At 52.7% G+C, this 20,485-nt stretch overlaps 3 protein-coding genes across 4 annotated transcripts; 2 read left to right on the top strand and 1 right to left on the bottom strand.

The window, feature by feature from the left end:
• Positions 1-1,112: 1,112 nt before the first annotated feature.
• On the top strand, positions 1,113-3,870 carry Ube2m (ubiquitin conjugating enzyme E2 M). The gene is made up of 6 exons (XM_036168406.1): positions 1,113-1,495; positions 2,451-2,545; positions 2,646-2,684; positions 2,781-2,884; positions 3,204-3,267; positions 3,354-3,870. The coding sequence occupies exons 1-6, from the start codon at positions 1,387-1,389 to the stop codon at positions 3,492-3,494; spliced, it is 552 nt and encodes a 183-aa protein (XP_036024299.1). The 5' UTR covers positions 1,113-1,386; the 3' UTR covers positions 3,495-3,870.
• Positions 3,871-4,360: 490 nt separating this feature from the next.
• Chmp2a (charged multivesicular body protein 2A) lies at positions 4,361-7,321 on the top strand. 2 transcript variants are annotated; one of them, XM_036168100.1, is made up of 6 exons: positions 4,361-4,501; positions 5,047-5,322; positions 6,517-6,696; positions 6,771-6,901; positions 6,981-7,042; positions 7,117-7,321. In XM_036168100.1, the coding sequence occupies exons 2-6, from the start codon at positions 5,155-5,157 to the stop codon at positions 7,242-7,244; spliced, it is 669 nt and encodes a 222-aa protein (XP_036023993.1). In that variant the 5' UTR covers positions 4,361-4,501; positions 5,047-5,154; the 3' UTR covers positions 7,245-7,321. The 2 variants fall into 2 exon arrangements, with proteins under 2 accessions (XP_036023993.1, XP_036024055.1); XM_036168162.1 differs by lacking the exon at positions 4,361-4,501 and adding an exon at positions 4,508-4,634.
• Positions 7,322-8,021: 700 nt separating this feature from the next.
• Trim28 (tripartite motif containing 28) lies at positions 8,022-14,911 on the bottom strand. Its single transcript, XM_036208283.1, has 17 exons — positions 14,008-14,911; positions 13,607-13,719; positions 13,305-13,437; positions 11,102-11,237; positions 10,903-11,019; positions 10,717-10,831; positions 10,482-10,628; positions 10,266-10,380; positions 10,072-10,178; positions 9,938-9,974; positions 9,800-9,845; positions 9,467-9,719; positions 9,063-9,382; positions 8,859-8,982; positions 8,681-8,767; positions 8,457-8,594; positions 8,022-8,373 (listed from the first exon to the last, which is right to left on the bottom strand). The coding sequence occupies exons 1-17, from the start codon at positions 14,351-14,353 to the stop codon at positions 8,197-8,199; spliced, it is 2,511 nt and encodes an 836-aa protein (XP_036064176.1). The 5' UTR covers positions 14,354-14,911; the 3' UTR covers positions 8,022-8,196.
• Between the last annotated feature and the right edge of the window lie 5,574 nt (positions 14,912-20,485).

The following is a 20,485-nucleotide window of genomic DNA, read 5'->3' as shown; positions in this document are numbered from 1 at the left end:
GCGGAATGGGCGGAGTCCCAACCTGTTCCAGGCATGTTTTTCAAGTGGTGACCAGACAAGCAGCAGAAGCCCCTAACAGCGATTGTGGCTGCTTGCTGGTTTCCTAGATGACAGTCGGAAGTCACTGATCCCATCCTGAGCTATTTCCTCCGCCTCCCAAGCACCCTAAGCTGTGACTGGATGCGAGCTTACTCAACCTAGGTCCGTCGAGAGGCACAATGCCATTTCTGCTGGTCTCTAGGCCGCAGCTATGAGCCCTATACCCATGTCCACCTTGGACTGTAAAACTACACAGTGCGCACCCTCTGCTGCACAACAGAAATCTATTTTAAGGAACAAGGGTCTCATGTGTTTGTTGCCTAGGATGTCCCTGAACGCCTGGGCTCAAGTGAACCTGATGCCTCAGCCTCCAGAACAACACGAGTTTTAGCGTAGTTTACATCAATCGCAATCTGGGTGTGCGATAGGATTAAGAGAGCTCAGACAATGTCCCTTATAACGCCCAGACTCTGCCTTTGCTGAGCCCGCAGAGTGCAAGATCCATTCTAGCCCACTCCTGCTGCGCTCCGCACAAGCGCAACATTAAATGGAACCACCGACAACCAAACGGCCACTACCCGCCTCGATCAAAAATGGTTGCAAGTACCGCTTCCTGCTCTGCTGGGTGTACATCCCAGGAAGTACCCGCTGGACCGCCGAATAGTCACCTCCACAAACGGAAATACCCGAGCTTAACCGAAGAAGACCGAACCCCAAACTCCAACGAGGAGCAACCTGGGGGGCTGCAAGGGCTGCGCAGGCGCAGGCGCAGAACGCAGCCGGGACAGGAAGAACCGAAGTGGGCAGGCGGCGGAAAGTGCCGAAGCGGCGGGGCGCCCGAGGCCGTTGCCGACCTCCGCAGCGAAGCCGCGCCTGCCGCGGAAGCCGAGCCGCTGTCGGTACCCTGCCGCCGCCAGCGCGGCTGCCACCTCCTCCTTCCACCTCACCGCAGCCTCCTCGCGGAGGGAGCAAGTAGGCCGGGGAGCGGCGGACCCGGGAAGGCCATCGTCCGCAGCCGCAGCGGGGACTCGCAAGACCTGAGCGGAAGCGGGGGGGAGAGGAGGGCGCGGGGGCCGAGGCAGGGGCGGGGCCGAGGATCGCCGAGTCCTCGCGAGCGCCTCCGAACGCACCCGAGGCGCTAAGCCAGGCCAAGAGCCGGACTACGGGAGCCGAGGCGGGCCGTGTGGTGGGCGCGGAGCAGCGCGGCAGGCCGGGCGGGCGGCGGCGGCAGCGGAGGAGGCCGCGGCAGCGGGTCCGAGGAGCGGAAGCGGCGCAGGAGGCGGCGGGGGGCCGGGTGGCCGGGGTCCCGGGCCCCGCGGCGGCGGCTGCGGCGGCGGCGGCGGCAGGATGATCAAGCTGTTCTCGCTGAAGCAGCAGAAGAAGGAGGAGGAGTCGGCCGGCGGCACCAAGGGCAGCAGCAAGAAGGCGTCGGCGGCGCAGCTCCGGATCCAGAAGGGTAGGGGTCGGGACCCCGCGCTTGAGGTCAGGGGCCGGGCTGTGAAAATGCAGCCGCTGACGAGGGGTGCCGGAAGTCAGGGTCCGAGGGTTGTGATGCGGGACGGGGGTGCGGTCACTAGGGAGGGTCAGAGATTGGGGCCGGGGATGGGGCGTTGGGATACTAAGGCCTGGATGGTTAGGGACCGGGGATCTGTTAGGGGAGGGGGGTAGTTTGAGAGCCAGACGGGAACTTTGCTTTGGGGTGACGGGCCGTGAAGATAAGGTGAAGGTTGTGGGTTGGAGATAAGTAGGAAACGGTTTAGTGTGTTATTTTGGGGGTCTTGTAGCCCGGGAGTCGGGCAGAGCAGTTTGGAGTTTGCGGTGAAGGGGAGAGAGGAAGAAAGGGCTAAGAAATGGGAGTGAGGGGTCAATTTAAGCTCCGTGCTAGGAGTCTCAAGAGTCAGATGGGAACCGGGGCATGGAATAACCTGGAGAAGAGGAAGGGCAGTGGAGGCTAGATAGTTGATGAAAAGGGATGACTTAGTGTTTGGAGGGTCATGGTCCTTGAATTAGGATGGATAGATAGAGTGTGTAGAGATCATGACTAGAGAGCCTCAGGTTTAGGGTGCTCAGGGGCTCTTGAAAACCAGGACTGTGGGAGTAGGGGTTCTTGGGGACTGTGTGGCGGGAACTTCTGAAGATGGGGGTCTAGGGAGATAATAAGGGTTTGCCCTTTCCCAAGAGATGGGCATCCAGTTCCAACTGAAGATGCTTCTATGTGGGATACTGTGTATCCAGAAGAGTCCTTGTAGAGACTGAAAAGAGGGGCAGAGTATGTAGTACAGACTGAGAGATGTGAAGCACGCCACACAACAGAGCTTACAGGGCCAGGAGGAGGACCTGAGGGTTTTGCTGACACCTGGCCAGACCTATCTTTCACCTGTTTTCTCTCCCTCTCTGCTGCCCAAATCTAGACATTAACGAGCTGAACCTGCCCAAGACTTGTGACATCAGCTTCTCAGACCCAGACGACCTCCTCAACTTCAAGCTGGTTATCTGTCCTGATGAGGTAAGAGTAAAATAAACATGGTAGGGGTTCCCAAGAACAGACCAGGGGGAGCCCCACAGGGAATCGGGAACCCTAATTCATTCTCCCCTTCCTTTCCCAGGGCTTCTACAAGAGTGGGAAGTTTGTGTTCAGTTTTAAGGTGAGTCCCAAGTGGACAGAGGTGGCTCTGTGGAGAAGCAGCAGCAGCTGATGCATAGCCCAAAAAAACCTACATTTCTCTTTTTTCTGGGGCCAGGTGGGACAAGGTTACCCACATGACCCCCCCAAGGTGAAGTGTGAGACAATGGTTTATCATCCCAACATTGACCTCGAGGGCAACGTCTGCCTCAACATCCTCAGGTGATGGCACTGCCTTCCCTTCCCCTCCCAAGGCCTGCCTTCCATGCATTCTCAGCTTTCTTGTGGATGCTGCACCCACCTCTGCCCCTCCCTCCCCTTTATGGTCTATGATCCTCTGTCTTTTCATTTCCAGGTTGTCTTCTTACTAGCCTGGCCTTGGCTTTCTCCATGGCCTGCCCTGTTCTATATCTTACCCCTTTCTTACATCTCACTCCTCAGTGTTGTGGGTCTCCTATGGACCTGACCTGTTTGGCACTAGCAGGGCCAGTGGCAGCTCCCACTCACCAACCCTGATAACCTTGATGCTCTCTGCCCACAGAGAGGACTGGAAGCCAGTCCTTACGATAAACTCCATAATTTATGGCCTGCAGTATCTCTTCTTGGTGAGTAGGGATAGGCATTGGAGGCTGAGGGTTTGTTGGCCAGATGCTTCTCTTGCCTGTTTAACTTCCACTTGTACTGGCCACAGGAGCCCAACCCCGAAGACCCACTGAACAAGGAGGCTGCCGAAGTCCTGCAGAACAACCGGCGGCTGTTTGAACAAAACGTGCAGCGCTCCATGAGAGGTGGTTACATCGGGTCCACCTACTTCGAGCGCTGCCTGAAATAGGGTTAGCAACTACCCATCCCTGCCGGGGTTACCAGCCCAGGCATCCCCTGCAAATATTTATTGGGGGCCCGGGTAGGGTGTGTGGGGTAGCCTTGGCCCCTGCCTTGGCCTTGCCTCCCCTCCCTGTCACCTGCCCCTAGTTATTTTTTTTTAACCACCACGTGATTATGGTCGGTGCTGCCTCCTCCCGACCTGCTCAGCGATGGGAAATGAATTGGCTTGTTTAGCGCCCCCCCCCTCCCGCTGGGTGCTGTCCAACACCCCACTCTTGACTGTGGGGTAAGTGGGCAATGGTCCTGGGTCGCTGGGCCCAGGCAACCCACCCCACCACCACTGGAGGTCCCACCAGGCTATTAAAGGGGAATGTTACTGCATGGCCTCTGCCTCTTCCTTCTGTGGGGTGGGAGGGACAGGTGTGGTCCACCAGCGTCTGCGATGAAGATGAGTGTGTGGCCACTGTGGCCTTGGGTTGAGCGGGACCACTCACTGAGATGAGGAGCAAGCAATGGAAAGAGTCGGCTAATTCCAGTTCCTGGCCTTTACACAAACATAAGGGAACCTACAGATCATCTCCAGGCTTGCCCCTTTATGCCATGTGTGGGTCCGCCGCTTTGGCTCCTGCCGGGCACTTGCAGAGATTCCCTGAATGAACCGCCCAAAGAAGGGTCGAGTGTGGGGCCTTCCAGAATGAATAGGCCAAGGTGCCGGTCGTGCTGCAGTCCCGCTGGGAGCCTTCGAGGGTTACTAGGGTGGGACTTGTGTCTTCCGCAGAGGTGCGGGGGTCTTTTGCGCATGCGCGGTGTCGCTTGCTGTGCGCGTGCGTCCTGCCACTTCCCAGCATTCCGGGAGAGGGTGGGCCTGTGACGTCATGTCGTTTAATCCGGAAACGGCGGCGGCGGCAGCAGCAGAGGCTACCGAACCGAGGGGCTGTCGTTGGTGGGGGCCCAAGGCTTCGGAAAGAAAGGGGCGTGACCCGGAAGCGGAAGCCCATCGCTCTCTCGGCTCCGGTGAGTGGCCCCTGCTGGGCCGCAGGTCCTGGTTGGGCGGCAGCGTAGGAGGGCTTCTCGGCTAGGGCATCAGATGTCGCAGTCTGCCCGACCCTGCCCTCGTCATCGAGGTCCCCACCTCTGCCTGCCCTCGGTATGCACGCAGGCTCCTCTACATCCCCGAGACCTGCCCTCCGTGTCTGTCACGCCTGGGTGTAGAATGCCATTTCTACCCCGGCAAGCCAGGTTCCCTCATCACTCAGGTCTATTTCCTCACCTTAGGGCCCCACTCCCACCTCACTAGGTTTCAGAACATAGTCCATCCTACCTACCCTCACAACCACCCTTCCTTCCTCAGTACTCCTTGGCGTGCCTACTCACGTCTGGGTCCCTGGAATACTCGAGAACCACACCCTTAAGTCTGCTGTACTGTTTGTGAAAGCAGGGCAGTGGCGGGCGGGCGGAGGGGGTGCGCCCGAGCCAGAGAAGTGGGTAACTTTAGTTCTCACTTCTGACCTTCCTTGACTAATCCTTTGTGTCTACTCATGCGTACCTCCTGTCCCCAGGTCCTAACCACTGACAGGACCCTATTTCTGCCTTTTGCTGTCCTGGGCCCTGCACCCCACAGCAAGGTCTGACGTCTGCCTCAGACCTGCTGGTGGAGTCCTACCACTATGGACCTGTTGTTTGGGCGCCGGAAGACGCCAGAAGAACTACTTCGGCAAAACCAGAGAGCCCTGAACCGAGCCATGAGGGAGCTGGACAGGGAGCGGCAGAAGCTAGAAACCCAAGAAAAGAAAATCATTGCAGACATCAAAAAGATGGCAAAGCAAGGCCAGATGGTAAGTGCCAACTGGTCAGAGGCTGGGACACGGGCAAGGTGCCATCCCAGCCACTATTTTAAGGACAATGAAAGACATGTGCTTTGAAGAAAGTTGAGTGCAAGCTACACAGGAATCTCCTAGTTTGGGGTATCAGGGAGGAACTCCTTAACATTAGTGGGATGAGTGAGCCTGCAGAGAAGCTAGCCAAGGAGTGCATCAAGCAGACAACAGCAAATGTTTAGCCCTAAGAAACTGTGAGAACAAGAGAACTGAGTGGCCATGAGCCAAACAGAATTGGAGGCTGCAATGTGAGCCAGGATGAAGGATAACCTGCGTTAACTGGCCTTGTCAAAAAGGCCAGTGATGCCGGGCGGTGGTGGTGCACGCCTTTAATCCCAGCACTTGGGAGACAGGCAGGTCGATCTCTGTGAGTTCGAGGCCAGCCTGGTCTCCAAAGTGAGTTCCAGGAAGGGCACAAAGCTACACAGAGAAACCCTGTCTCCAAAACCAGAAGCCGGGCGGTGGTGGCGCACGCCTTTAATCCCAGCACTCGGGAGGCAGAGGCAGGCGGATCTCTGAGTTCAAGGCCAATCTGGGCTACAGAGTTCCAGGAAAGGCGCCAAAGCTACAGAGAAACCCTGTCTTGAAAACAAAAAAAGGCCAGTAAGGTTGTTAGATGGGTGGGTGCACAGTTGGTCAGTGTGCCAGTAACATCTAAGTAGGGAATGGAAGCTGGATCTTGGATTCATTTATTTGATTCCAGTTACAGTGAGGCATACATAGGCTGTCATATGGAAGTGTTCGGTGTTAAACTACAGAATTTTGTGCATGTTAGGCAAGGCTCTACCAGCATCCAAGCTCTGGCCCAAGGCAGATTCTGGTCCAGTCTAGGGGTTAAAACTGAAAAAGTATAAGGAGTGATTCTGGACATAAAAGGGAATAGGGATAAGAACTGAGCCTAGGCCTGCTACCTTCCCACATTTAAGGACCAGATTACAGAGAAGTCTGAATATAGGGGCCCCTGCCTGCAGTCCTAGCATTTGGAAAACAGGGACAGAATTACCAGTAGGCTACTCTGGGCTACATAGATGGCTGCAGTGATACCCCTGAGTGGAAGGTGAGATTTTTTAATAAGTTTTGGGTTAGTTTCCATTAGCCTTCTAGATCTCAACAGGAATAAAGCATCGTTGTTTATTGTTTTATCCACTGCAGGATGCTGTTCGAATCATGGCAAAAGACCTGGTTCGTACCCGGAGATATGTACGCAAGTTTGTGCTGATGCGGGCCAACATCCAGGCTGTGTCCCTCAAGATACAGACTCTAAAATCCAACAACTCAATGGCACAAGCCATGAAGGGCGTTACTAAGGCCATGGGCACCATGAACAGACAGGTTTGTCCCTCTCAATCCACCTTCCCATCCCCATTGACCTTTAGGCTGCTCTCTCATCCTTCCCCCTCTTCCAGCTCAAATTACCCCAGATTCAGAAGATCATGATGGAGTTTGAACGGCAGGCAGAGATCATGGATATGAAGGAAGAAATGATGAATGACGCCATCGATGATGCCATGGGTGATGAGGAAGACGAAGAGGAGAGGTGTGGAAAGTAACAGGCAGGGATGTTTTCCAGGCCCCTTACCCATTCATAGCCCTCATGAGTTGTCCTTCTTTCCTAGTGATGCTGTTGTGTCCCAGGTCCTGGATGAGCTGGGACTGAGCCTCACAGATGAGCTATCAAGTGAGTGTTCCAAACCCATCTTTTTCCCCACCCAAAGCTCAGCCACAGCCCTTGACCCTCAATTCTCTCTGCAGACCTCCCCTCCACTGGTGGCTCACTCAGTGTGGCTGCTGGTGGGAAGAAAGCAGAGGCCACAGCCTCAGCCCTGGCTGATGCTGATGCAGACCTGGAGGAGAGGCTCAAGAACCTTCGCAGGGACTGAACAACTCTCCTCCAAAGGACACTCTATGCCCAGGGTTTTCACCCTGTCCCCCCTGAAATAAAGAAATTTGGACATAATTTCTCCCAAGGCTGTGAGATTTCCCAAACTAGTGGCAATGGGACCCAACTCTAGGTTGCAGTTTGGGGCAGTTGGTAAGGCTGATCTTAAGCCATTTGGCCAGCCACCCCAAGTGGGCTAGTAGCATCCTGGTAATACAGACCTCCATCTACCAACCCAACAGGGTTTGCCTTTTAAAACATGCCAATGGATAAAAAAAAGGTGGTGACTATCAGCCCAAATGCGATTGGTCTGGGGCTCAACTGGCAATTGGCCAAACCATCAGTCAACGACAAACTGGTGTCAGGATCCTAAGCAATAAGGAACAAATTCTTGGTCAGGTGTGATAGTGCAAACCTTTAATACCAACACAAAAGGAAGGTAGATCTTAAAGGCCAGCCTGGTTTTACAGAGTTCCAGGAAATCCAGACCCTGTCTTGGAGGGGAGGGTTGGACAGAAAGAAAAATGTCTGGAATCTCAGCAGGCAACCCACTTTTCAGTGTAAGCTTATTATCTGAGTAGCTTCAGATCCAGACTGTTTGGCCACTGGGAGGAACATGGTACATCTAAGACCTCAACCCAAGCCCAAGTTTTATAGGGATAGTGTTCAAATCCTTCACCCTGCCAAAAAGATAAGGTCTCTTGGGAAAGGTAGTTTTATATGGTGAATAATACAGGAATAATAAGTCCTCAGGAACACAGTCCTGAAACATCTGAGGCATGAGCGACTCGGTGAAGTTTTTATTAAATCCACAGAAGTAAAAACCATTTTGTGAGGAGGGACTGAAGGACAGGGCCACCAAGAGCAGGAGTCAGGCCACCAAAGGAAGGGGTATGGGGTGAAAAGACAAAGACCAGAGCTTGACTGGGCTGACCACAAGAGCTCCGCCAGCTTCAGGGACCATCACCGGGGCCACCAGTCAGCTCCTGAGAACTTAGGCTAGCACTGGGAAGGTTCAGCGGTGGCGGTTCTACCAGCACAGCAGAAAACTTGGTGTCACCAAAGGCATCATTCATGCGCGTCTCAAAGAAGCGCTGCAGGCCGATGATGGACTGCACATCCGCCTTGTCCTGGGTCCAATTAAGAGCAGAGTGGTGAGCAGGTCCTGGCTCCCTCCCCCTGCTACCCTCCCTGCTTCATTCTACAGGCTCACCTCAGTCAGCTTGTTGAACTGCTTGAACATGCGGCCCACATCTTGGGCAAACTCCTGGGGAGAGCTATAAGGGGGCGACAGCTTCTCTTGGAGGCGAGCACGTATCAGGGTCAGGTCTAGGGTACCACCAGGCTGCTCCTGCAGATAGAGACAACATACAGGCTTAAGAGGGGACACCCACCACCTCTTGGCATCCCTAACCTCTCCTCTGTTCTAGAACTCACCATGGAGAATGAAGAATCGGTAGCCAGCTGATGCAAAGGGCGGCAGGGTTCGTGGCAGAACAGGGCCAGAAGGACACGCTCACATTTCTAGACAGTGCAAGAGATGTCAGAATTATAGCACAGAGGAGGACTTCAGCTACCGGGTCACCCAACACCTATGAATTCATTCAGCCCTCACCCGCTGGTTGGCTGGTGAGAGCTTGGCTACCACACCAGTGCTGTCTGCTCCATCCAGGCTAAGGCTTCCATCTTCCTCCTTCAGGTCGGGCAGCACGTGGCAGAGGGAGCAACTCCACTCCTCTCTAGGGTCAAGAGTAGGAGATGTAAATGATGACAACCAGCCCTCCATGATGCATCTGACCCTACCCAGCCCCACACTTACCCTGGCACATCCTGCAGGGCAGGGAGGTGGCAGTCCAGGTGGAAGCAAAACTCACACTGGTTGCACATGACCAGGTCACCTGGCTTCTGGCAGACACGGCAGATAGTGGCACTGTCATCCAGGATACCTGGTCCACCTACTGGGGCTGAGGTACCCTCAGGAGCCACTACTTCCAGGCCCGAGCTAGTACTGCCACTAGGTGAAGCCAGGCGGGGTCCCTCAGCACCAGGGCCTTCAGGCAGAGCCATCAACACAGGCTTGGTCTCAGGACCCTCAGTGGCAGCAGGCGGGGCTCCAATAGCAGCTTCTGTCTCTTCTTCCTATAAGACAGTGTTGTTATCCAAATCTGGGAGGGACAGGTGTCACTCTCTAATCCCTGTCCTGTATTGTAACTACAGGCTCACCTTGACAATGGCCATCCCAGGCAGGGGTAGGGCACCAGGAGCTCCTGGGGGCACAGTCCCAGCCTGACCAGCAGCTGCTGCAGCAGCACCACGCTCAATAACAATCAGATTGTAGTCCTCAGTGGTGCTTCCAGGGAAGACCTTGAAGACTGGTGGCTGGCTATCAGCAGTGAGATCGAGATCCAGGCGTTCAAGGCTTACACGTGGCACCTTCCGCATGAGGCCACTTACCTCTCCCTCACCAGAGCGCGCCCTGTAAGTACACCTTGTTATGAGATCCTACACATCCCTACCACACCAGTACTATACCACCTATTCCAACGTCACACTTACCGCTTCATGCCTGACACATGCGGCTCTGCACTTGAGTATGGATCATCTGCTCAGAAGACAAAGAGTTGGCAGAAAAGACAAACAAGGGGTATGCACACCAAGCCCTTCCAATAAAATCCCAGGCAAAAAACTACTTACCTGACCCAAAGCCATAGCCCTCCTGTACCTCCATGGGCTAGAGACAGAACAGAGAGCGTGCTCATTAGGTGGGGCAAGTACTCCATGGCATACTATGGCCCTCACCCCTTTCTTGGCTCCTCTCCCCAGCTTACCTGGCTGCTGCCAGACCCTTGCTTGTTTAGGGGCCCTGGTGCTCTTGGAGGAGCCATGGGCCCAGGACCTGTGGAGTTCGTACCAGGACGCTCAGCCACAATCTTGCCTGAAGAAGAGAGAATCTTCATTCAGAAGGTGCAGTACTGCCTGAGATGCTTCCCAGATCAAGCAAAAGACTAAATAAGCAACCTACCAAAAGCCTCAGCACTCTTGGTCCAGGCATTGAGATCCCACTGAAACTTCATCTCACCATGGGGCTCCACAGGATCCACAATCATTTTGAGAGCACGATGCAGCTGGAAATAGATCTAATGGGGCAAAAAGGTAGCACATGAGCTCACCTGCTAACTTACAGGGTCCCAAAGATGTTGAATGGCCATCTAGCTGAATAAAGCCCACCACTACACACCAGCTTCTTAGAGAGCAAGAGGGCTGTATTGTTATCACTTTCCAGAGCCCAAGAGGCAAATCGCAAAATGTGTTCCTGATGCTTCTGGATTTTGGTCATGGTCCAGTGCTGGCGCTCCAGCCGCTCCTGCTGCCCCTCCGTCACTTTCTGCAGATCCAGGAGAACAGCAAAGCATGAGTACTAGGGTCATTCTTTCTCCGCCCTGGATGGTGTCGTGCTAACAGGTAAGATTTACCTGGGCATCATTGACCAGAACCCGGCCCCGTTTATTCAGCTCCTTCATGATCTGCAGAATGGCCATCTTCACATCAACCTGCACACGCTTCTGCACATCCGACACCTGGCGGATCCTAATGGACAAGACAAGTCAAGCCAGGGAACCTTACCCTGGGACCCCAATAGCCCTGGCACCCGCACTTACGAGCTGCGAACCTCCTTGGTGTTTTTCTGCAGTGTGGCATGTTTGTCCCCAAGACGTTTCACCAGAGAAGCCAAGAGTTTACGTTGGTTCCTCACTGCATCTTCCAAGAACTGGTACCTAAAACCACACAAAAAAGTGAGCTTGCATGCTCAACTTGGAAATGGTGGCATCCACCTGCCCACTGTGACTTAAGACTCACTGGTGGTCCTTGTGAGCGTTGAGCTGGCAGTCCCGGCAGGTCAGAGTGTCACAGCTCTCACAAAACAGTACAAGGGGTTCATGCTTGTGCACATTACAATAGACTGTGCGTTCACCATCAGGAGTCTTAGCAGGCCCTGGGAAATCGGAATCATGCCCTTAGCTGTCTCCAGACAAAATCCTTGTGACGCCATTTCCAGCTCATCCCACAACCTTGACCCACCTACTGAGAAGACCTAAATCAACAATGGAGCTTTTTGCTCCCAGATGACCACATTATCCATCACAATGGATAAAGACAAGCTTGTGAAGACTCTTTACTATATCCTGGTTATCCTTCTACCTGCCATCAAACCATCCCCAAATAAACAAGGTCCTGATGGCTAAGACTAATGACATCCAGACACCGAAACAACAGTATCTCCCTGTTTAAAAAGCTAATTACTGCAAGCAAGGCCCGGGGTTTCGATCCTCAGCTTAAAAAAAAAAAAGCTAATTACATTATCAGCACCCAGAAAATTGGATGATGATGACTGTAAGTTCAAGGCAAACTTGAGCTGCATAATAGTGAATTCAAAGCCAGACTTGTCTCTATAGTGAGACCGACCTCCTTGAGAAGAGAATGGACATAATCCCAAGTCTCAGGAGGCATACTGAGTTACAGGCCAGCCACGACTACTATACTGAGCTATCTTCCCCAAAAAGGCCTGGCATAACACAACTTTAATTCCAGTGCTTAGGAAGCAGAGGTAAGCAGGATCTCCTTAAGTGTGAAAACCAGCCTGGTCTACATAGTGAGCTAAAGCTGGGCGTGGCAACATACTCCTTTAATCCTAGCACCCAGGAGGCAAAAGTAGGTATCTGTGAGTTGAGGCTAGCCAGTTCTACAAAGTTCCAGGACAGCCAGTGCTGTTAACAGGAAGGGGGGGGGGGAGTCTTGGGGAAAAAAAAAAGGGGGGGGAGACCAAGCATACTGGCAATCGCCTATTTTAATCCAAGCACTTTGGAGCTATGGAAGGAACATCAAGAATCCAAGGCCAACCTGGGCTACAATTAAGACAATGTCTCACCAAAACAGAGAGTGAGACTGTGGTATCAGTCCCTTTCCTCCCCAATGCTAATTAATCCAATCTAGGCTGCACTAACCAAGTCCAAACTATGTACTACTAGAACACAGGTCAGTCAGGCCTTGCCTTCCTTCATGTCACTGCTGCACCCCTGGATCTGTCCTATGGTGTTATTAGATAGGACCTGCAGATCCCATTCTATGCCTCCTGCTTTTCAACCCCACCACACACCTTCCACTACCACCATCACTGTCCCTCAGGGGCGGGAGGAACTACAACTATCACATCAAAAACAAAAAGTTGCTCCTAGTCTGAACCAGCCACGCGGTGGTTGCCCCACACACACACCTTTAATCCCAGCACTTGGGAGGCAGAGCCAGGTGGATCTCTGTGAGTTCAAGGCCAGCCGGGGCTACCAAGTGAGTTCCAGGAAAGTCGCAAAGCTACACAGAGAAACTGTGACTTGGAGGGAGAAAAAAAAAAAAAAAAAAAGAGTCCGGACCAAACCCCCGCCTCCCAAAAAAAGACCTATTCCATCCATACCCAATCAACCATACAGCTATAAAATCCTAGATGTCTCTGACCATGAGCCTTAAGGGGAGGGAAGATGCTTGAGGCCCACTGCTAAATCATTCCAGGACTCACCCTCACTCACTGATGGATGGCCCAAGATCCTTACCAACCCTTCCTGTTCCAGAGCTCTTTCCCACCAATCTAAAGCTAGGTGCCAGAGAAAAAACATCCAAATCCAAAGTCACTTCCATCTTGCCTTCACTAGCTGCTTATGCTAAGCTGTCCACCACCAGGACCCACTCGCTTTCAAGATGATCTTAGCTCAACCCGTAGTATTGACTGCAGCCATAGTATTAACTCTACACATGAGCCAGGCGGTGTTAGAGGCAGGGCAGCCAAAGCTACAGAGAAATGCTGTCTCAAAAAACAAAAAAAAACAAAAAACAAAAAAAACCCTACACACATTACCTTTCCCAACTAGACCCCCAGAGTCTGCACTCCTGAACCTGGAATTTTTGGGTTGTGTCAATTCCCCTGGAAAAACACTCATCCAGCAAGCAGGCATTTTAGGCAAATAAAAGACATGATGAGGGCAGCTCCAACAGCCTCCCGATTTTCACATACCCGTGGAGCGCACAGTGTGGTCCTTGGTGTACTTCACCCGTTGGTGGGCTTCCACACAGGTCTCACAAAGTGGCTCAGAGCACTCCACACAATAGCTTGTGGCTGGGGCATTATCTTCGCAGCTAGTGCAGCACTGTGAAAGAAAGGGGGGTTAGAACAGGCCGAACCACCCAGCAGACCCTCATTTACTTCCCAGAAAATGCAACCGAAAATTCATGTAATGCACTCAATCTGAGATTTGCATCCTAAACCTGTTAGGCTCCGGAAAGGACATGCACGCCCTTCACTCCCCCAGGACACACCTGGTTAGCATCCTGGTTATCAGAAGAAGCCTTGCTGCCACTATCACGCATAAAATAATTCTCCACGATGTCTTTGGAGTAGCACTGCTGCTTGCACACTGGACAATCCACCACTGCTGGGACAAGAATGTGTAAAAATACTGAACGCTCACCAAAGCCAAGCCTCCCACTCAAGGACTGAACCACAGACAATCTCCTTTCTAGACGTTATTTCCCTCCATCTCCTTTCACACTCTGCAGCTTACGTCCAGACCAGGCGACTGGCATCGTTCAGAGGCCAAGAGCCCATTCCCCCACTAAACCACCAGGCCTAACCCTACCCGGGCCCCCATACTCTCGCACAGGCGCAGTCCCGAACACAGGCTGGGAGGGGGAGGGGCACCTGGCCACCCAGCACTCACTAGCGCCGTCCGCCGCTGCGCCGCCATCCCCCGAATTATTCGCCGCGGCCGGTGCGGCGGGGCCAAGGCAGGCACTACAGGCCGAATGCAGGCAGGGCAGCAGCCGAGGCTCCCGATCGGGCCGCAGGCGCTCGCGACACACGCCGCAATGCTCCAAAAGCTCCTGCGCCTCGCCACCGCCCCCCGCGGGCGAGGACGCCGATGCAGAGGCCGCCGCGGCTGAAGAAGCGGCGGGGCGCTTCTCGCCGCCCGCCGGGCCCTCGCCCGAGCCTGGGCTGCCAGAAGCCGCCGAGGCCGCCGAGGCCGCCGCAGCCGAGGCCGCCGCAGCCGCCGCCGAGGCCGCCATTCACACGCCGCCGGGGGGTGGGGGGGCCGCCCAGGGGAGGAGGGGCGCGGAGCCCGCTGCGCAGGCGCAAGAGCGCTCAGCCGCCAACGGCCGGGCAGTCGCGGCTGCCGCGAGGCCGAGCTCCGCCACGCGTCTCCTGGGCCGTCGCCCGCCGCGCCCCGGGCGCAGCCGAGATGCGGCCAAGCCGCTGGCTACCGGCTTCTCTGCAGACGACGGCGCCACCCGCGCCGCCTCCTCCCTTGCTGCTGAGACGTGCGCCACAAGACTTGCTAACAACCGCCCGACCGCGCGCCGCTCGCAGAAAGAGCCGCGGCCTGGAGGCGGGACAGAAATATCTGGCGCCGACGACGCCGCGCACGCGCGTTGGGCACCGCAGCCCGGGGGCGGGGCACAGGCAGATTACGCAGGCGCCAGTGCCCTCCCTTGCACGCGCGGCCGCCCTTCCAGGGCTTGCGTGGCGAGTCCGCGGGTGCAGGATTCACTGGCAGAGTACGTGCGCGATGTCTCCCAGGACCGGGGACGGTGCACCAAGGCTGACCCCCGCGTGCTTTAGCGCGCGGGTCGTGCAAAGCTGCACCTCAGGCTCCGCCTCCTCGGCAGGCGTGGCGACGTCTGCAGCCTCAACCCGGCCTATAGCCGAGAAGGAGAGGCGGGACAATGCGGAGTGGGCGGGGTCACAGCCGAGCAAAGAGACTTGAGCCCAGGTGGAGGGGGCGCGGGGTCTTTAGCAGGAAGGAAGTTCCCGCCGGAACGCGGAGGCGGTCTTAACCCAAACTTTTTTTTTTTTTTTTTTTTTTAAACTCGGGAAGCACAAAGTTGCCCCAAGTCAAACCGTAGATCACAGAGAGCTATTGAGATGCCAGTCTGTAAAACTCTGCCCAGTCCCTCGATAACCCTTTTTTAGTGTTAGCCATCTGCTATCCTGATTTTGATGGGTTTTTTGGAGGTGGACGAACTGAACGTTTAACGCAGAAGAATACAAGTTGGATCTGAGTGGTGAATCTTAGCTGAGGGGAAGAACAGGACCTGGAGAGGAATCAGGACCTATCTGAGGAGCAGGCTCTAGAATGAAGAATCTGAGGCAGAGAACAGCAAGATTAAGCGTGGCTAGGAGTCTCAGAAGCAGGATCAGTATAAACAAGGCATTCTGTCCCCCTTCCCATTTCACTCCCGTGCTGAGGGTAAGAGCCTCTGTTGCTTTGCTGTGCCGAGAGGACCCTCGGTCTCCAGTCTGCACTCTGGCAGCTCCAGGGTTCTCAACAGCAAGAGGCTGCCTCTTCGCGCGGGACCAGGTGTTCCCCACGTGGCGGCGGAGATGCGAGGAGTGTCCCGCCACTGCCCCGGGTGTGGCCTTTGTTCCCAAACAGGCAGGGGGCCTAGGGCTTTGTCCCCGCCCCAGCCTTTGTTCCTTCCTCGGCGGCTCAGCGCTCACCCTTCGGCGGGCCACGCCCCCACCAGACCCAGCCGCTGGACTCTCACTTCCTACCTCTGAAAAAGAGGGCATAATCTGGAGGCTGGCGAGGCAAGCACCGGGGGAAGTGTGGGCGTCCCGTAGAAATATTTGCGGAGTATTTAACAGCTCCACCCATAGCTGGTACCCAGAATCACCAGCGAAGAGGGGGCCTGTACGCCAAGTCTACCTAGACCCGTGGACCAGACATGAGGTTACCAGACACAAGGGCAAAGTAAATACGTGATGATGGGGACTGGGGGATTGAATGAGTGGCAGAACGCTTGTTTGCCTAACCTGTGCGAAGCCCTAGGTTGCATCCCCAGCACACCAGAACCAGGGCAAGGGATAGGGGAGAGCGGTGACGGAGGCTAAGAAGATGGCTCAGCGAACAGAGGCGCTTGCCACCAAGCCTGACCACGAGTTTAATCACTAAGACTCACAAAGTGGAAGGAAAGAACCAACTCCCTCAGGTTGTCCTGGCTTCATGCTCACTATGAGATGCATGTGTGCACGTGCATGCGTGCATTCACCACACACACACACCAACAACAACAACAGCAGCAAGTAATTTTTTTTCTTTTCTTTTTTCAAGACAGGGTTTCTCAGTGTAACTGCCCTGGCTGTCCTGGAATTCTCTCTGTAGAGCAGGCTGGCCTTGAACTCATAGAGATCCTCCTGCCTCTGCCTCCAGAGTGCTGGGATTAAAGGCGTGCAAGACCACACCCGGCACAATTTAAAATTTTTAAATGAGTATTGGCAGAAAGTACAGAAGTAACTATCAGACATTGTCCCCAAACAGTGAAGAGCCCTGTAGCTAGAAACAGGTGCTAAGACCTATAGGCAGGGCAGTCATAGGTTAGAGCCCAGTGCATTAGGAGGTGCCTATGATCCCAGCACTGGAGAGGCAGAGGAAGAACAGGATGAGTTCAAGGACAGCCTGTGCTACTTAGTGATGTCAAGTTGGGATACATACACACTGCTACATTGTGAAGTCAAGTTGGGATACATACACACTGCTACATAGTGAAGTCAAGTTGGGATACATACTCTCTGCTACATAGTGAAGTCAAGTTGGGATACATACTCTCTGCTACATAGTGAAGTCAAGTTGGGATACATACTCTGCCACAACAACCAAAAACAAACAAAAAGACACATTGTTAATTTGCTCCTGTAGTCATATCTCTTTAGAGGCAGAGGCAGGAATACAGTAAATCTGAAGCTAAGGTGGGCTACATAGTGAGTTCTGGTCAGCCTGGACTACAGAATGAGGTCTGCCTCAAAACAAAAGGATTAAGAGCACTTGCAACTCTTGCTGAGCACTAGAGGTTCAATTCCCAGCACTCATGTGGTAGCTCACAACCATCAGTAACTCCAGTTCCAAGGGATGTAAGGTCCTCTTCTGACTTCCTCCAGCACCAGCCACAAATGTGGTGCACATTCATACATGAAGGCAAAGCATCCTACACATAAAATTATATAATTTTTTAAAAATGAAAAATCCAAATACATAAATTAAACAAATAAATACAAAAATGTCAATGTATGTATATAGGAGCCACCAGATAAACTCGGATAAAAGTAATCTCCCCATTTAAGAATACTGAGCTGAAGATGTATCAAGGCACTATCAATAACGGTTCAGAGGTTAAGAGCACTTGCTGTTCTTCCAGAGGACCTGAGGAAAAAAAAGAATACTGAGCCGAGCAGTGGTGGTGCACACCTGTAATCCCAGCACTCGGGAGGCAGAGGCAGGTGGATCTCTGAGTTCGAGGCCAGCCTGGGCTACAGAGCTAGTTCAGGGCAGGCTCCAAAGCTACAGAGAAACCCTGTCTCGAAAACAACAACAACAACAACCAAAAAAAAAAAAAAAAAAAAAAAAAAAAAAAAAACTTTTGGTTTTTTGAGACAGGATTTCTCTGTGTAATAGCCCTGGCTGTCCTGGAATTCAGGACAGCCAAGGCTGCACAGAGAAATTTTGTCTTGGAAACAAAATAAAACAAAACAAAAACTGAAATTACACTTGAAAAGATCCTTTTTTCCCCCTAACCAATAAACACTTAGATGTTACAGAGACTAAGATACATGTTAATGTATGCCTATAGATTATGGTGTTGAGAATAAACCCACAGAGTCCAACATTCCACCACTGAACCATTCCTCTTATTTACTGGGGGACTCTAGGCAAGGGCTGGACCTAACTGACTTACAAACCCAGTCTTTTGTTTGTTTGTTTGAAATTGAGACAATGCTTTCCTATATTGCCCAATCCCCAAGCCAGTCTTGAACTCCCTGTGTGGCCTGTCAAGCCATGATCTGAGTTCCTCTGCCTTAACTTCCTGAGTAACTGGGATTACAGGGGAATAGCATCATGTCTATCAGGGACACATTCCCCACCCCACCCCCCAAGCAGCATCTCACTGCACAGCCCTGGCTGTCCTGAAACTCCCTGTGCAGATCAGGCTGCCCTAGAACTAACTCTCCGAGATCAGCTTGCCTCGGCTTCCTGAGTTCTGGGACTAAAGTGGGATTAAGGGCATGCACCACTATTCTTGGCTGTCACCAGTTTAAACTTCATATTAATCATGGCTCTCCAGACACTCTTGCATCAATTAGGATGTGTGTGTGTGTGTGTGTGTGTGTGTGTGTGTATTATAAGACCTCTTTTAGCTTAATGCAGTACCCATGTCACAAATGGGAAAAAGCAATCCCTGGAAAACAAAATCACATACAAATCCAAAGATGGCCTGGACTCCATGGATGCCCTCACCCTTCTGCTGGCTTCCAGGTGGAGGAGGAACATCGGAGAGGCCAGGAGACACTAGATCTCAAACTATAACAAAGAAAGGGTTTGACTCTGTTGCCATATGAGAAAGCCAGTAATTCAAAGAAGCATAGTCAATAGCCCAAAAAATGATAGAAAAAGAAAATAGCCAAAGGACTGAGGAAATAGCACAGTTGTACAGCAGTGCTTGCTTAGCATGTTCAAGTCCCTAACTTCAATCCCCAGTACAGCAAAAAAGAAAGATGAAGAAATGGGGAACTAAGGATATATGTACTCAGTTGGCAGCATGCTAACCAAGCATGCACAAAGCCTTGGGTTCCAGACCCATAAGAAACTGGAGTGGGGCCGGGCAGTGGTGTCGCACTCCTTTAGTCCCAGCACTCAGGAGGCAGAGGCAGGCAGATCTCTGTGAGTTCCTAGACAGCCTGGTCTACAAAGCTAGTTCCAGGAAAGGCGCAAAGCTACAGAGAAACCCTGTCTCGAAAAACAAAAAAAGAAAAAGGAAAAAGAAACTGGGGTGGGGGCCCATGCCTGTAATCACATACTCTCAAAATAAAGGAAAGAGATCAGAAGTTCAGCCGAGTGGTGGTGGCACACGCCTTTAGTCCCAGCACTTGGGAGGCAGAGCCAGGCGGATCTCTGAGAGTTCAAGGACACCCTGGTCTACAAAGTGAGGCACAAAGCTACACAGAGAAACCTGGTCTTGGAGAGAGAGAGAGAGAGAGAGAGAAAGAAAGATATCAGAAATTCAAAGTCAGCCTGGGTTACATGGTAATGGTGGATGCTTGAACAGAGAGACACTCCCACAGACAGACACTTGGACGGAGAGACAGAACCCCAAACCCTTCAGCATTACGCCAGCAACTGCTCGTGAGATTCACAGGATTAGGACATGTGAACTCGACATTGAGTGTGCCATGCTGCCTTTTCTTTGTTCCTGAAAGGCCCTTCCCACCATGAAACCTTGTTTTAATTTTTTTAAGGGGTATGGGGTGAGGAATCTGATGCACTTCCTTTAGACAGAAGTGGGTAACAGACACCCCCCCCCCTCAAAGTTCAAACATGATGGATGGAAAGGAGAAAATCTATAGTGGCCAGAGCTGCCTAATAGAGATCCTGCCTCAAAGCAAAACAAAACAAAATGGTACAAGGTGGCTGCCAGCATGGCAGCACAGGCCCTGGTCTATAGGGCAAGTTCTAGGACAGCCAGGGCTACACAGGGAAACCATACCTCAAAAAAAAAAAAAAAAAAGAAAGAAAGAAAAAGAAAAGAAAAGAAAAGAAAAAGAAAATTCAAGGTCATTTCCAATGACGTAGTTCAAACTCAGTCTGAGCTACCCAGCACCCTGTCTCAGGGGATGGAATGAAGGCTCACTGGTTAAGAGCACTGACTGCTCTTGCAGAGGACCTGGGGTTAGATTCTCATTCCTCCACTCTCATTCCAAGGTATCCGAGAAGGCCATCCTCTTCTGGCTTTCTTGGGCATTGGGCACACATGTGGTTGAGCATCAAGCACACTCATGGTGCCCAGACATATATGCACACGAAACACCCATATCTATAAAATAAGTGAAAAAAACAACAACAAAAAAAACATTTTAAGTCTTGTTTATTTAAAAAAAAAAAAAAAAAAAGTCTGGCGGTGGCATCACATGCCTTTGATCCCAACACTCGGGGGGGGGGGGGGGTGGTGTCTCTGTGAGGTCAAGGCCAGCCTAGTCTACAGAGTGAATTCTGGGACAGCCAGGGCTACAGAGAGAAACCCTGTCTGGAAAAACGAGAGAGAGAGAGAGAGAGAGAGAGAGAGAGAGAGAGAGAGAGAGAGAGCTGGGCTGGTAAGATTGATGAGATGGTAAAAGCCCTTTGTTCAGCAAACCTAATGATAATCATTGGA

Source organism: Onychomys torridus, chromosome 1 (assembly GCF_903995425.1).
Source record: "Onychomys torridus chromosome 1, mOncTor1.1, whole genome shotgun sequence".
NCBI classification, from domain to species: Eukaryota; Metazoa; Chordata; class Mammalia; order Rodentia; family Cricetidae; genus Onychomys; species Onychomys torridus.
This window is presented reverse-complemented; position numbering and strand designations above follow the sequence as displayed.

Coding starts and splice junctions, on each gene's coding strand:
- Ube2m (XM_036168406.1), top strand. CDS start 1,387: ATGATCAAGCTGTTCTCGCTGAAGCAGCAGAAGAAGGAGGAGGAGTCG. Junction 2,546..2,645: donor TGGTTATCTGTCCTGATGAG/GTAAGAGTAAAA, acceptor TTCCTTTCCCAG/GGCTTCTACAAGAGTGGGAA. Junction 3,268..3,353: donor GCCTGCAGTATCTCTTCTTG/GTGAGTAGGGAT, acceptor TACTGGCCACAG/GAGCCCAACCCCGAAGACCC.
- Chmp2a (XM_036168100.1), top strand. CDS start 5,155: ATGGACCTGTTGTTTGGGCGCCGGAAGACGCCAGAAGAACTACTTCGG. Junction 5,323..6,516: donor TGGCAAAGCAAGGCCAGATG/GTAAGTGCCAAC, acceptor TATCCACTGCAG/GATGCTGTTCGAATCATGGC. Junction 6,697..6,770: donor TGGGCACCATGAACAGACAG/GTTTGTCCCTCT, acceptor CCCCTCTTCCAG/CTCAAATTACCCCAGATTCA.
- Trim28 (XM_036208283.1), bottom strand. CDS start 14,353: ATGGCGGCCTCGGCGGCGGCTGCGGCGGCCTCGGCTGCGGCGGCCTCG. Junction 11,238..13,304: donor CCACACTGTGCGCTCCACGG/GTATGTGAAAAT, acceptor CCGATTTCCCAG/GGCCTGCTAAGACTCCTGAT. Junction 9,720..9,799: donor CATGTGTCAGGCATGAAGCG/GTAAGTGTGACG, acceptor GTGTACTTACAG/GGCGCGCTCTGGTGAGGGAG.